Source organism: Mercenaria mercenaria, chromosome 12 (assembly GCF_021730395.1).
Source record: "Mercenaria mercenaria strain notata chromosome 12, MADL_Memer_1, whole genome shotgun sequence".
Taxonomy (NCBI): domain Eukaryota; kingdom Metazoa; phylum Mollusca; class Bivalvia; order Venerida; family Veneridae; genus Mercenaria; species Mercenaria mercenaria.
The window spans coordinates 72,389,277-72,406,021 of record NC_069372.1 but is presented as its reverse complement, the minus strand read 5'-3'; the positions used below and the strand labels follow the sequence as shown (position 1 = coordinate 72,406,021).

At 36.4% G+C, this 16,745-nt stretch overlaps 1 protein-coding gene across 1 annotated transcript in view; it reads right to left on the bottom strand.

Annotated features, from left to right (window-relative positions):
• LOC123533631 (E3 ubiquitin-protein ligase TRIM37-like) overlaps positions 1-16,745 on the bottom strand; it is a 58,795-nt gene that overhangs the window by 15,418 nt on the left and 26,632 nt on the right. Inside the window, exons 8-20 of the mRNA XM_045315360.2 lie at positions 16,549-16,682; positions 15,955-16,146; positions 15,496-15,572; positions 14,756-14,986; positions 8,205-8,268; positions 7,040-7,097; positions 6,358-6,515; positions 5,421-5,518; positions 4,726-4,854; positions 2,920-3,020; positions 2,435-2,611; positions 764-955; positions 282-413 (exon numbers count right to left, since the gene is read on the bottom strand). Of these exons, the coding sequence (XP_045171295.2) occupies positions 282-413; positions 764-955; positions 2,435-2,611; positions 2,920-3,020; positions 4,726-4,854; positions 5,421-5,518; positions 6,358-6,515; positions 7,040-7,097; positions 8,205-8,268; positions 14,756-14,986; positions 15,496-15,572; positions 15,955-16,146; positions 16,549-16,682 (1,743 nt within the window). The remainder of the gene's footprint in view (positions 1-281; positions 414-763; positions 956-2,434; positions 2,612-2,919; positions 3,021-4,725; positions 4,855-5,420; positions 5,519-6,357; positions 6,516-7,039; positions 7,098-8,204; positions 8,269-14,755; positions 14,987-15,495; positions 15,573-15,954; positions 16,147-16,548; positions 16,683-16,745) is intronic.

The following is a 16,745-nucleotide window of genomic DNA, read 5'->3' as shown; positions in this document are numbered from 1 at the left end:
CAGCATATAACTTATTACCTACATATACCTTATTCAGGGGACATCTGCGGCCCTTGTGGTCAACAACTTCAATAACTTGCCCCTTACTACTGTGAGTTTGAAACCATCAAGCTGGTTTAGAGAAGGTTGGTGGTTCTAATCTGGTGCCCACTTGTTTCTGAAATCATGCATGGAGGGCAACGAGAACCTTCCTCCACCACCAAAAGCTGGAAAGTCACCATATGACCTATGACTATGTCAGTTTAACATTAAATATCAACAAAAATTAAAAGATAGAATACCTAAACCAGACAGAGTTCCCACAGAGAATGCTCTGCGTGGAGATTTACTGGAATCCTTTGTTTTATGTGGTTTACAGCTAGAATCATCCTTAGATTTGGCATTAGGACTGTGGTCTACTGCTGATTTCTTTTCTGAAAATATTTAGAAGTAACAATAATCTTAAAGAACGATTAATTTGTATTCCTAAGCTATCTTCATGGAAAGTATTTTTGCATATAAAGTAGAATTTTTTAAAATCTAAGATCTGCTGCAGTAGCACCTAACAGATGAATAGGTGCTCAAATTTAATTACAAAATAACAATTACTTTAAATACTAGGTAAGTAGAACACTGGTGCCCCCACTTACTGTCATTGTATGGCTATCAATTTACTTGTTGACGATGCAAGAATAAGAAAACTTTTATATTATCTTGAGTCAGGTGATTTGGATGGGAGGTTTGGATACAATAAACATCACCCAGAAACACAAGAAGAACGTACCATTTTTCTCAATGTTTGCCCTAGCTCTGGCCTCTATCTCACTGGAAACAGCAGCATTAGCTGCAGCAAGTGTGCTGAAGGTTGTTGCTGCCAGCTCATTGAACCGTGCCTGAATATGTTCTAATGTATCAGCCTCAGATAAACGGTTAAATCTTGCCTGTATATCCTGTAGGGTTTCTGCTGATGCTGAGCCTGGGAAAAAAAACTTATACTGAAGAACATTTAATACATCACAGACCAGCTGTAACAACTTATACTGTAGAACATTTAATACATCACAGACCAGGTGTAACAACTTATACTGTAGAACATTTAATACATCACAGACCTGCTGTAACAACTTATACTGTAGAACATTTAATACATCACAGCCCACTTATACTGTAGAACATTTAATACATCACAGACCTACTGTAACAACTTATACTGTAGAACATTTAATACATCACAGACCAGCTGTAACAACTTATACTGTAGAACATTTAATACATCACAGCCCACTTATCCTGTAGAACATTTAATACATCACAGCCCACTTATACTGTAGAACATTTAATACATCACAGACCTACTGTAACAACTTATACTGTAGAACATTTAATACATCACAGACCACTTATACTGTAGAACATTTAATACATCACAGACCTGCTGTAAGAAATCTGAAATCTCTTGATACATATATACAAATGGATGCTTATAAGATTGTGTCAGACACTTCAGTAAGACAGTATAATACATATGCAGGAAAATATTTTCAGACCGACCTGGGTCAGTATTCACTAACATTTGAAGCCTGGAATAATAATATGAAAGGCCAAACAAAACTGAATTTACCTGACAAAAAACAAAACAAATGTGAGACGGGTGAAGAATGTGAATGTAAATAAGAGTGCCAAACTTTCATAATGCTAACAGATTGTAGATACTACCCACTGGCACAGGTGCTCCAATAATTTATCCAGACCGATTTATGGGCATATAAAAAGCAACCATTAATTTAAGGCTGGTAAATGACCAGACTTTCAATTTTCTCCAGTTGACTTACATTATCTGAAAATTATTCAAATCTACTAGAGAGTTCACCAGACATTTTTAATGCATCACCACTGGCTGAATTAGTTTTACCAACAAACACTATGACACAGTTAGATGAACACTGGATAAGATATTGCTAAAATAAGAGAGTGGAAATTATTTTTTTAGTTTTTGGCAATTTTGATTGATTCAGGGACCTTATCTACAGAGAGTTGGAGGATCCAGCTAGTTATCAAACTTGACCAAGACAATATGCCAGCAAGCTTGGTGAACACTGCGTAAGAATTGTTGGAAGTTAGAGAGCAGACACTCAATTTTCGCAATACTGAATAATTCAAGGACCTTAACTCCTTGGTGCTTGGAGCATCCAGCTGGTTATCAAACTTATCTATGATATTAGGCAAATAACCATAATGCTAAAGTCTGGTGAACACCGAACAAAAACTGGCTGAGTTTGAGAACAGAAAACGTTTGAGGATGCCAACCATCACCACAGGGGTTCCCATAATTTGTCCTGTTTTAAGGGCATATAAAGAGCAATCACTAATTTTGTGCTGACAAGTGGAAAGTCTTTCATTTTTCTCTATTTCACTTAAGGTATCTAACCAGAATCTGAAAATTGTAAAAACCTACCAGAGACTTTATCAGATTTTTTTGATGTGTCACCATCAGTTGATCTGCTGGATTTATCTGATTTGGGTGATAAAAGGCATGCAGTAGCTTCTGACACTGCTGCTGCGGCAACTGATGTTGCTGTGGATCCTGGTGGGCATGGAACATAAAATCCAAGATCCATGTTCAGCAGCAAATCTGTGCAATATGAAGAATGTTCGTATAAATAATTCAACAGGATTTTGAATTAGAATTACATACAAAATATTTTAAAGTGTGTTTTCCTAAATCAGTTTGGGTAAGTTCCAAGAACATTATAGATACCTTGTTTGGTAAATAACAGTTATTGCACTTTTAGTCATATAAAAAAGGCAAAATTGTTACTATAACAAGTAAAAAATGACTCTTAATTTGTGACATTATGCTATGACAGATTTCTATGTCTATAGACACTGTGTTGCACATTAAACCTACAATCATTAGATGTTGACAGAAGCAAAACTTACCTGCACTAGACAGTGTTGTATGGCGTGTTGGTCGGGATCTACGTGGCCACTGACTGTCCGAGTCCTGTAAGAACTGTAACAGCATCGTCTCGTCATCACTCCTAAAATATACAAACTTTCCTCTGTTATTCCATACACACTCCCCCTGCAAACTATATATACTCCTACATCAATTCAACAAAACTGACCTGTCAAATGACGTAAAACTTAAGAGAGAAAATCACCTGTTATAAGGACAATGAACAAGCATATCAGTTTTAAATCAAGGTTACTCTAACTGCATTCAAACCCACCAACTTCTAAAGAAAAGAGTGCAGATCTACAAATCACAGTTTTATAAGTACAATCCCCAGGCGAGGCATGAGTTCTCTGTGATGATTTGTTAAAGGATATTCCATATGAAGTCATTTTATCCTCCACCTCATGTGGAAAATTTGGCCATTACTAGTGCAGAACATGTTAGTTCAGATACAGAATCAAAGAACATTGCTTAGGTCAACTGCCTGCCATAATGTAACTGAAAAACTGTTGAAAAAACAGCAATAAACCCCGAACTAACAGACTGCACATCATACCATGTTTAAATTGAAATGTTTCCTTAATCAGCAATTACAATATAATGTCTGTAAAGTCTACTGACCTCAAAGGTGCATATTTCAGAGGTCACAGTGTTAATCTTGTTGTCAAGAGACTGCATATTTTATCAGACATTACCCATGGAAAGTGTGCATTATAGTGTAATGGACATTACCCATGGAAAGTGTGCATTATGGTGTAATGGACATTTCCCAAAGAAAGTGTGCATTATGGTGTAACAGACATTACCCATGGGAAGTGTGCATTATGGTGTAACTGACAACCCATGGGAAGTGTGCATCATGGTGTAACTGACAACCCATGGGAAGTGTGCATTATAGTGTAACAGACATTACCCATGGGAAGTGTGCATTATGGTGTAACTGACAACCCATGGGAAGAGTGCATTATGGTGTAACAGACATTACCCATGGGAAGTGTGCATTATGGTGTAACAGATATTACCAATGGGAAGTGTGCATTATGGTGTAATAGATATAACCCATGGAACGTGTGCAGTATGGGGTAATGGACATTACCCGTGGGAAGTGTGCATTATGGTGTAACAGACATTACCCATGGAAAGTGTGCATAATGGTGTAACTTGAAAAATATTTGCTTTATTGGCACAGGCTGTAAGTTGAGGATGAGACTACCTCAAATGCTTGCAACACTTGATATATTAAACCATTGTGAATTTATTTACTTATTTTGCAGGGTTTAACCTCTCACTGACACAATTATAGGTCATATGGCGACTTTCCAGCTTTTCCAGCAGGTACCTGGGTAGAACTACCAACTTTCCATAAGCCAACTGGATGGCTTCCTCACATGAAGAATTCAACACCCCCCAGTAAGGTTCAAAACCCACAATGATAAGGGGCAAGTGAATTGAAGTCAGTGGCCATAACCACTTGGCCACAGAGGCCCCCAAATCATTGTTGGAAAAAAAAGAATAAAATTTTACATTTAATCACAGTGTGAGTAATTCCTGTTCCTATGTTAATACATTGCTTTGTGTAACCTAAAGGCTACTGGCCTCCAAACACTTTAAACATGCCCATGTTTTTCATAGCCTAGGGGGAACTGCTTAAAAGCAATTAATTTCTTAACTTTTTCACAGAAATTTCTATTATGAAACCATTCATATTTGTGGAAGACTAATTTTTGTGGTGGTATCGCTAAATTAAATGATTTTACAGTACTTTGTATTCTTGCAGTAATTTCTACCTGGATGATTTCTGCTCCAGAATATTCATGGCACTCGACACAGGTAAGTTAGACGTGGAAGTTTCTCTGTCCAGGTTGTTACTCTCGTGGTCTTCCCTCAACGAGTTCTCCACATCATTGTCCAAACACCTGTACACAGTTATACATATTGATTCATATTGTTCGTTTGAAGTTACACCAACATAATTAAGATTATATGGCAACTATTCAAGCTTTATAATGTGGAGGAAGATCCAAGGTGCCTCTCAAGCTATTGTTTCAGGTATGGGCAAACACCTGGCTAGAACCACTGACCTCCTGTAAGCCAGCTTGCTGACACATATTGTTAAATACAGGTAAATCTTGTGACTAATCCTTTAAGGCAACAACTGTGTTGTACCTTTTACTTACTGGTTCAACACTTTCAAGAGTTGCCCTAGAAAATGACATTTTTGTAATGGAATGAGCTACTCTGTACATATTTTGCCTAAGACAAAGCAAAACACTTGTTCGAACATTTTTGTATAAACTTCATATATAAACAACTAAGCCAAATTTTGAATGCTTTAAGACATGTTCCTTATATCGTTAACTAATTCAATATGTTTTAAAGATGATGACTAGTCATAAGTTGTGACAGAAAACTGTATTGGTTACATTCATACCCATATTCTGGTATCATGGTAAAACAAAAGTTCCCTAAAAGATGTACTCACATATTTTCTTCATCCACATCATTTTCTTCTGTAAGTGAGAAACACTCAAGATCATCTTCATTGTGGCTCACTGACAGTGACTCTCCCTGACTCAATACCTGTAAATATTGCAATAAGTGAGAAAAACTTTAAATTCCCTCACTAAATACCTGTTAACAGTAGACACATCACAGTTAGTGAGAAACACTCGAGCCATTATAGTTAGTGAGAAACTCGAGTTCCCTCAGTAAATACCTGTAAACAGTAGATACATTACAGTTAGTGAGAAACTTGAGTTACCTGACTTAATACCTGTAAACAGTAGATACATTACAGTAAGTGAGAAACTAGAGTTCCCTCACTAAATACCTGTAAACAGTAGATACATTACAGTTAGTGAGAAACTTGAGTTCCGTCACTAAATACCTGTAAACAGTAGATACATTACAGTTAGTCAGAGATACTTTAATTTAAACAAGAGTTCCCTCACTAAATATCTGTAAACATTAGATACATACATTACAGTTAGTGAAAAACACTGAGCCATTATAGTTAGTGAGAAACTTGAGTTCCCTCACTAAATACCTGTAAACAGTAGATACATTACAGTTAGTGAGAAACTTGAGTTCCCTGACTTAATACCTGTAAACAGTAGATACATTACAGTAAGTAAGAAACTAGAGTTCCCTCACTAAATACCTGTAAACAGTAGATACATTAAAGTTTGTGAGAAACTAGAGTTCCCTCACTAAATACCTGTAAACAGTAGATACATTACAGTTAGTCAGAGATACTTTAATTTCCTGACTCAACACCTGTACATTAGCTACATTACAGTCGATGGAAAATTGAGAGAGCTCTCAGCACAAAACATTTAAATTGCAGACACCAGAATATTCTACCTCAATCTTGCAAACTTCTCCTTTAACAATATTTTTAATATAAGTCTATACTTTACCTCACTACTATCTGTAGTATCAGTGTCACTGTCACTCTCTCCGCCAGAACGTTCTATCTCTATCTCAGAACCTCCTCCATTAACTGGCTGGTCACCTTGAGAATACTTGGAATATAAATTATCTACAACACCATCATCAACCAGAGGTATTGGTGAATCTGAAACAATAGGAACAATGTCATGAAAACATATGTCACATATACAGTACGAGCAAAACTGGTAAGATAGGGGTTAACTTATTATGAAATTTGTCAGTCTGGTTAGAAAGCATAGAAAGCATCTTTGTGGTGAGGTGCCTGCTCTCTGAGGGTGTTAACAAATTAGACTAAACTGTATGCAGTGAAAACTATGTATCTAAAACTAAAAGGTAAGTATTTCAAACTCATTTCTTGATAATCCACCAAAGTGAAAGAAATCAAAAACTCCTGTCTATTTCTATTCTAAACTGATTCTGTTCACTACAGTTTGAAAATATAAATATCAGACGTGCACTTGTATTTATCTAATCATATTTCCAAAGATTTACTTAACAAGAGTGTAATAACAGTGTTCCAATTGAAGCCTAGGTGCTGTACAAAGAGGAAATCATGTTATTAGACTCATGAATATCACCCTAACCCTGAGAATATGTTCATGATATTCCTTTCTAAATCAAGACAACAGTTTTATTGAGTAAGCTTACCTCTAGAACTTCCCTTCTTGCTGGAATGTTTGTTTCGGAGAATTTCTAGGGTGATCCTCTGAAAAAAAAATTGACAAAACAGGTTTATATAAAACTGCCACAATAATAAGCCTTGAAGTCATATATTACCCTCCCCCCCCCCCCACCCTTTTAAATGCAGATTTTCATCTTGGATATTGTACTTCTTGAATCAATTTAAAAATGTTCACATTTTAAATTACTCATATTATCATATCAGCAGTAAATAAATGTTAATCACTTTTTTGCAACCAGTGTAGATCATGATCAGCCTTAACATCCGTGCAGTCTAAGTAAGATCTGCACTGTTCGCCATTCAGTAAGTATCTTCTTGGTAAGCGCCCCTTTTGACAGTAAATGGTACTGTTCAAATTGGAAGTTGACAAGTACATTACAGAAATTTAGCAGGGTAAGGGTTAAACAGTTTTGTAATATGTGGTTACTACAACATCTAACTGGCTTTGATACAGCCCTTTGTTTGATTCAACTTTTCTGTAATAAAGTATTTCCTTGCTCACCTTTTTAGAAAATGCTATTGATATTTTACATTCATATATATACTCTAAGGATTGTAATAGGAACTTTTTATATTTTCAGAATATTTTGATTAGCGCTGAATTTATCATCAAGAAATGATTTTGTTGGGTAATTTTTTTCATCGTAAATTTAGCCATTTTTTTACACATCTTTTTTTAAAATTAAATTTTGACTTCATTTCTTGGTGGACTGATATAAAACTTTCAAGATCTAAGTAAGCATAAAAGCAACATTTCTATGCAAAAATTTCAGAAAAAAAAATATGTAGGCACTGTGATTTTTCCCAATTTTTACAGTGGACATAAATGTTTATGGCAATAAAACTGACATCATTTAAACCATTAAAAAACCCTAATGTCACCTTGTAACACCTTTAAAAGGATGTATAATTTATATCTGGATCATGCAAAATACAGTTGAAAGTCATGAAATGCCCCATCACTGATTAGGCAGGTCAAACAGAAGTTTTGTTTAACTAGGCGTTCACTATCACAGAACTTGTTAACAGAAAATACGAAGTGTTGAGTCACATCTAACAAAGAAGCAAACCATTATTTTCAGAAAAATATCACAATAATTAAAGTAACGGTAGATATAAAGACTGACATACCTCCTTGAGTTCATTATTCTGTGCCATACACTGACTGTTGGTGGCTTCTAGCTGGTGTATATACCTGGCATACAAAATAATTTCTGTCAGCAAGTACAATATTTTCTGATAAAAGAACACATTGTCATGTTATAAAACATCAAGATTTACAAAACATGCATCAAAAAGTCTTCTACTGATACAAATGAACACGGATAACTTAGAAACTGCACGTAAGTTCCTACAATTCTTGATATTTTGACAGAAGAAGTGCATTAATTTGAGGTTTTGTGTAAAAGTAATGTCATTAGAGCCATGACAGGAGTTGTCCAATGACAGCATGTTAGACTATTCCAAGTCCTTCCACCTAATACTAGCTTACATAAACAAGAGCTGTCCATAAGACAGCACGCTCGACTTTTCTCAGTGCTTGACTCTTAACTAGAGCTTTGCCAGTAAAAACAAGAGGACCATGATGGTCCTGAATCGCTCACCTATACCCACATGACCCAGTTTTGAGTATGACGTCATTTTTTCTATTATTTGACATAGTGACCTAGTTTTTAAGCTCATGTGACCCAGTTTTGAACTTGATCTAGATATTATCAAGATAAAAATTCTGACCAATTTTCATGAAGAGCCATTGAAAAATATGGTCTCTAGAGAGGTCAAAAGATTTTAGTAATTTTAGACCTACTGATCTAGTTTTTGACCACAGTTGACCCAGTTTCAAACTTGACCTAGATATCCACAAGATGAACATTCAGACCAACTTTCATACAGATCCCATGAAAAGTATGGCCTTTAGAGAGGTCACAAGGTTTTTTTTATTATTTGACCTACTGACCTAGTTTTTTATGGCACGTGACCCAGTTTCAAACTTAACCTAGATATCATCAAGGTGAACATTCTGACCAATTTTTATGGAGATCCATTCACAAGTATGGTCTCTAGAGAGGTCACAAGGTTTTTCTATTTTTAGACCTAATGACCTAGTTTTTGACCGCACATGACCCTGTTTCGAACTTGACCTAGATATCATCAAGATGAACATTCAGACCAATTTTCATACAGATCCCATGAAAAATATGGCCTTTAGAGAGGTCACAAGGTTTTTCTATTATTTGACCTACTGACCTAGTTTTTGATGGCATGCGACCCACTTTCAAATTTGACCTAGATATCATCAAGATGAACATTCAGACCAATTTTCATACAGATCCCATGAAAAATATGGCCTCTAGAGAGGTCACAAGGTTTTTCTATTATTTGACCTACTGACCTAGTTTTTGACCGCACGTGACTCACTTTCGAACTTGACCTAGATATCATCAAGGTGAACATTCTGACCAATTTTCATGAAGATCTCATGAAATATATGGCCTCTAGAGAGGTCACAAGGTTTTTCTATTTTTAGACCTACTGACCTAGGTTTTGACCGCACATAACCCAGTTTCAAACTTGACCTAGATATCATCAAGATGAACATTCAGACCAACTTTCATACAGATCCCATGAAAAATATGGCCTCTAGAGAGGTCACAAGGTTTTTCTATTATTTGACCTACTGACCTAGTTTTTAAAGGCACGTGACCCAGTTTCGAACTTGACCTAGATATTATCAAGGTGAACATTCTGACCAATTTTCATGAAGATCTTGTGAAATATATGGCCTCTAGAGAGGTCACAAGGTTTTTCTATTTTTAGACCTACTGACCTAGTTTTTGAAGGCATGTGACCCAGTTTCGAAATCGACCTAGATATCATCAAGGTGAACATTCTGACCAAGTTTCATGAAGATCTTGTGAAATATATGGCCTCTAGAGGTCACAATGTTTTTCTATTTTTAGACCTACTGACCTAGTTTTTGACGGCACGTGACCCAGTTTCGAACTTGACCTAGATATCATCAAGATGAACATTCAGACCAACTTTCATAAAGATCCCATGAAAAATGTGACCTCTAGAGTGGTCACAAGCAAAAGTTTACGGACGCACGCATGCATGGACGGACGACGGACACCGCGTGATCACAAAAGCTCACCTTGTCACTTTGTGACAGGTGAGCTAAAAATCCAAGTTAAAAAGGGACATAACTCTTTCAAAATTCAATCAGAGTAATGGGGATTGTTTCTCCTGGTGTAGACTTTGATAGTAAATATCTATTTTAAGTTTCAAGTCAAAAACTTTAATAGTAATAGAGATATTTGACTTTATCAAAAATTTTAACAAAAAATTCTAAGTTAACAAGAGCTGTCTCCATAGGATGACACATGCCCCCGATGGCACTTTGAATGAATAGTTATGGCCGATGTTAGAGTTTAGGACCTTTGACCTACGGACCTGGGTCTTGCGCGGCACGTCGTCTTACTGTGCCACACATTCATGCGTAGTTATTTTAAAATCCATGCATGAATGACAAAGATATGGACCGGACACGCCCATCAATGCACTATCATGAAATATGACCTTTAACGTTTAAGTGTGACCTTGACCTTTGAGCTACAGACCCGGATCTTGCGCGCGACACGTCGTCTTACTGTGGTACACATTCATGCCCAATAATTTTAAAATCCATGCATGAATGACAAAGACATGGACCGAACACGCCCAACTATCATGAAAAATGACCTTTAACGTCTAAGTGTGACCTTGAACTTTGAGCTACGGACCTGGGTCTTGCGCGCGACACGTCGTTTTACTGTGGTACACATTCATGCCAAGTTATTTGAAAATCCATCCATCGATGACAAAGATATGGACTGGACACAAAAATTGCGGACAGACTGACCGACCGACAGACTGACAGACGGTTCAAAAACTATATGCCTCCCTTCGGGGGCATAAAAAGGGGCATAATTCTGTCAAAATTCAAATCAGAGCTATGGGGATTGTTTCTCCTGGTGTAGACTTTAATGGTAAGTAAGTATTCTTTAGTTTTAAGTCAAAAAGCTTTGATAGTAACAGAGATATCTGACCTTATCAAAAATTTTAACCAAAAACTCTAAGTTAAAAAGGGTCATAATTCTGTCAAAATTCAAATCAGAGTTATTGGGATTGTTTTTCCTGGTGTAGACTTTGATAGTAAATAACTACTTTAAGTTTCAAGTCAATAGCTTTGATATTAACATAGATATTTGACTTTGTTCAAAAACTTAAACTAACAGCGATGCCGACGCTGACACTGGGGCGAGTGCAATAGCTCTACTTTTTCTTTGAAAAGTCGAGCTAAAAGCATTTAGCAAAATTTTCTAAATTGAACAAGGGGCATAATTTTGCTAAAATGTTAGCCAGAGTTATGAAACTTGCCAGGTGAAGTCATCCCAGAAAGCCAATTATGTATGGAGAATCCGGTTAATTAATTATTGAGAAACAGTTTTACAAGCAAAACCTTAGGCAAAATTTCTTTGATTAAAAAAGGGGCATAATTTTGACAAAATAAAAGCTACAGTGACACAACTTCTCCCATGAGATCAACTTATGATGCTAAGAATATGTGTGAAGTTTGAAGGCACTTGGCCAAGTTATTTATGAGAAACCTGCTTACATGCAAAACCTTATCCTGAAAGTCTTGAGGGGCCATAATTTTGATAAAATAAAAGCTTGAGTTATGTAACTTGTCCTTGGAGGTCAGTTATGTGCAAAAGACATGTGTGAAGTTTGAAAGCATTCGCCCTAGTCCTTTCTGAGAAACCTGTTTACATGTAAAACTTTAACCTGAAATTCTAATTTAAGAAGAGTGGCAGACTGTCACAAAATATGCCCGTCATCGAATTTTGCCTAATTCAAGGGACGTAATCCTAGAGTAGCTGGTTACTGATCTTGGCAGAGATATTTTGGAAATAAACATTGTCAGAAAGTTTGGTGACGATCGGATGAAAACTGTTTGACACGGATAACTTAGAAACTGTAAATCTCGATGTTTTATAACATGACAATGTGTTCTTTTATCAGAAAATATTGTACTTGCTGACTTTGACTGTTTGAGAGCGAACAAGGCTAAATTCACAATATTTCAAGTAATTCAACGGCCATAATCCAGGAGTGCCTGTGGCGAATTTGCTGGTTATCGAATTTAGCTGAGATATTATGCCCACAAAACTTGTCACAAAGTTTGGTGAAGATCGAATGAAAACTGATCGACTTAGAGGGCGGACAAGGCTAAATTTGCAGATTTTCGAGTAATTCAAGGGCCATAACTAAAGAGTGCCAGGGGGATTTTGCTGGTAATCAAACTTGGCTGAGATATTATGCCCATTAGCATTATCTGCAAGTTTGGTGATGATCAGATGACAACTGTTTGACTTAGAGAGCGGACAAGGCTAAATACGCAATATTTCAAGTAATTCAAGGGCCATAACTCAAGAGTGCCTGGGGGGATTTTGCTGGTTATCGGCTGAGATATTATGCCCACAAACATTGTCACCAAATTTGAAGAAGATTCGATAATAACTGACTTAGAGAGCAGACAAGGCAAAGTTTGCAGATTTTGAGTAATTCAAGGGCCATAACACAAAAGTGCCGGGGGGGATTTTGACGGTTATCGAACTTGGCCAAGATTTAAAAAATTCTATGTGACATTCAGAAATTTCTATGGGACATTTGTGACTTGTACAAGGAATTGGCACTGTAGTTTGTATATATTTCAGATTAAAGAAGCTCTTAATTAAATACAAGTACAGCAACTAAAGCTGTAACAGCTTCACAGCTTTATTAAATGTCAATAAAATTCAAAGCAGTTTATATTTGATACTGGGTAATTCAGAGTTAGTTTACTCTACTTTCCTGGTAGAACTGAACAGTACTCCTTTATACCACTGATAATAAATGTAAGTCTTCCAAACAATGCTCTTATCATACCCTGGATAACAATTTCTTAAAAGAATTTTACAGCAATGTACCTGTATGTGACAAAAGTAAAATAAGCAGACTAAGTGTACCGGTACCTCTATGAACAATCATTTAAAAACACAGAGAACTTTACATGTAGCAGTAGACATCCACTCAGTTTTAGATTAGGTATTACACTAAGAGCACAAACTGCTTGTTTATTTATAATAAAAACTTCAACAAAATATAAATCTATTTAAAAAGAGGGTGTTGTTATTTTTGTCGCAGGTCAATTACTCATTATTGTTGATATCCTTTTTGTAAAACTAAAAGGTAACTTTTTTTGCCCTTTTACTAGCAACAATTTCTTGGGGACAAACATTGAAAACTGACACAAAAATCAAAGTCTAGAATAAAATACTATGTTAACACATGTTTTTAAACACTGGAAGCACTTTGAATCCACACACTAATTACATTTCTTTACATAAAATTTGCACTATTAAATAGTTTCGTGCTTTTGCATTCAATACAATTTAGCAATGTGACACAGGGCTCATCGGCACTTAAAACTTATATGACATTTTTTATTTTTATGTGACTATGGCATATGTCTCATGGGTTTCCCAGTCACTGCCAATGATACTAAAGACATGTGTGAAGTTTGAAAGCGTTTGGCAAAGTAGCTGTTGAGAAACCTGCCTACAAGCAAAATCTTTGTGACATGGATTCCACACTTAAAAAAGCTGATATTCAAGACCAAACTAACATTCAGGACCAAACTGACAATCAGGAAAACACTGACATTCAGATCAAAATGACATTTAAAACCAAACTGACATTCAGAGCCACACTGGCATTCAGGAAAACACAGACATTCAGGACCAAAATGACATTTAAAACCAAACTGACATTCAGAGCCACACTGGCATTCAGGAAAACACAGACATTCACGACCTAACTGGCTTTCATGACCTAACTCCTGGCTTTCATGACCTAACTGGCTTTCACGACCTAATTGGCTTTCACAACCTAACTGGCTTTCATGACCTAACAGGCTTTCACGACCTAGGCTTTCACGACCTAACTGGCTTTCATAACCTAACTGACTTTCATGACCTAACTGGCTTTCATTACCTGACTGTCATTCAGGAACAAACTGACTTTCAGCACCAAACTGACATTCAGAAGCATACTGGCATTCAGGACAACACTGGCAAACAGGAGCACGTATTACTTAACTAATCCAATAATTCTACCATATTTTCAAAAGTGACTAAGTTATATTAAAAATAAGAGAGCCAGGCTGTCACAAAACACGCCTGTCATCGAACTTAGCCTAATTCACGACCATAATCCAAGAGTGCCTGGAGCAATTTGGCTGGTTATAGAACTTGGCTGAGATATATGCCCCGAAACATTGTCAGCAAGTTTGGTGAAGATCGGATAAAAACTGTTTGACTTGGAGAGTGGACAAGGCTAAATTGGCACATATTTGAGTTATTCAAGGGCCATAACCCAGGAGTGTCTGAGGTGATTTGACTTGTTATCGATCTTGGCCAAGATATTATTCCCACAAGCATTGTCAGCAAGTCTTATGAAGATTGAATGAAAACTATTCGACTTCGAGAGCGGACATGCTTTGAATGCCGACCGCCCGCCACCACGGATGTTCACATAATACGCCCTGCTCTTTCAGAGATGAGCGTATAAAAAGTCACAACTAGTATTCCTGATCTTACCACTGCTGGTCCCTACATTTCTGGTAGAATGTTGGTGGTCGAACCTGGAACCTCAGAGTGAGAGAATCTGTCTCTGTGTTGAGATAGCCTTCTGTTGCCAGGAGGTCCAGCCGGAAAAACCTGTTGTAACCCCAGCACTCTCCAACCTCGAAGTCCGACGCAAATTCACGTACAATATTCTTACTGGAATCCCTAGAAGCTTGATGTACCATTTCTACTCTGTATTCATACCTGAAAATACATACATCATACCAATAATTAACATTAACATTCACATTGTTCAACAGGACATTAGGTACTCTTAACCTGAATACTGATAAAATATTTTACAAGTACTAACCAGACTCTCAACAATTTGTACATGTATCTCTACATCTACAGAATACACAGAACAATCAAACCGATCGTTACAGTGAGACAATGCCACTACATCAAGGAGAGGCATCACTACACATTATTACATCTTTAACAACACATTCCATGCTTCTAAATAAAAATGTTTCAAATCTACTGTGGCTTGAAGAAAGGGTTAGTAATGGTATTCTCAAAGTATCTACGAGTATTGTACTATGTAAAGCGCCTTTGACATATGTTTAACATGAAAATGGCACAATATTAATCTTGTATAATATAGTATTAGTCAATCAATCACTGCTTAAGTTGTAAATGAAACTACTGTACAGTCAAGTTTGATGCCGTCTTATTAATTCAGATAGTAACTAATTGTTTAAGAGGCTTACTTGGAAGTTTCTGGCAGTCCAGCTGATAGTTCTAGAAATACTGACAGATAGTTCCCTCTCACCACACCATTACCATCCTGCAAACAAATGTATATATATATATAACCCTAGAGAATGCTAGGAATACTGACAGATAGTTCCCTTGCATTACACCATTCCCATCCTACAAATGATATCTAATGTATACCCCTATAAATACAGCAAATAAACGTACAAGCTGAGAATCCTGATGTTTAATACTTTTCTTTTTCCATTTAAATTAATTATTAAATTAAAACAAAAGCTTGAAAAATGAAACTTCAGCTAATGTCTGAAAAAATGTTTTCTTCTCTAAAAAACTTAAATATTAAAAAAAACTGTTTTTTATCTAAATGATATTCCAAATAAACTTGACTGAATGGAAGTTTTAATTCTGGTATAACTATGTCATGTACTTCACTACAGACAGGCCAAACTTACAGGATAAACCTTTAACCTCCAGCTGAGTCCGTTCACTTGTAGCGGTTGACTGTAGACAGGGTCTGCCCTCTGTTGTAGTGCCCCAAAGTTGTTCATGACAAATGTACTGCTGTCATATGGTGGTACAATCTCACTCGTAAAATCTGTGGGTACCGGAGCAGTTACAAATGATGCCATAGGTCTTCTGTGCATCTGTAACATATTTAATAATGATACTGATTGATGTTTTTAGAAAAGTGTAAAACAAGTTTTTGTGCAAAACTGTAACACAAGGAGGAAACAGCTCATGAAGCATTTAGAGAACCTGTAACACAGACAGATGTCAAGAAACAGCAATGGAAAATCAGAAATGAGAAAAATGCTTGTTTGTTTATTTTAGATTTAGTGCCATTTTTTCAACAATACTTCAGTTACATTACAGCAGGCAGTTGACTAAACAGTGCTCTCTGCAAGTAACTGCCAATTTCTCCACTACATGATGACACAGCTGACTCGTTTTTGTGACAGGTGGAAAGCTGTGACTTACATGTTTAAGTCTGGCAGCCAGTTTTCCATGCTGACAGTTAACCATTTTACACAGAAGTGATAGTTTACCTGTTTAAATATGGCAAGTAGCTCCTCACTTCTACAGATAAGTTCTGCCTTACTACTGTGAGCAACCTGGTTCTCAACTTTCTGTATTAATGAATCCAGCAACTCTGTTTCCTGTGTCAGCTGACCTCTTTGACCTGATACAGAAACATATCAAGTTTACATACATCTCAATGACAACTTAGAAACTTAAACAATAA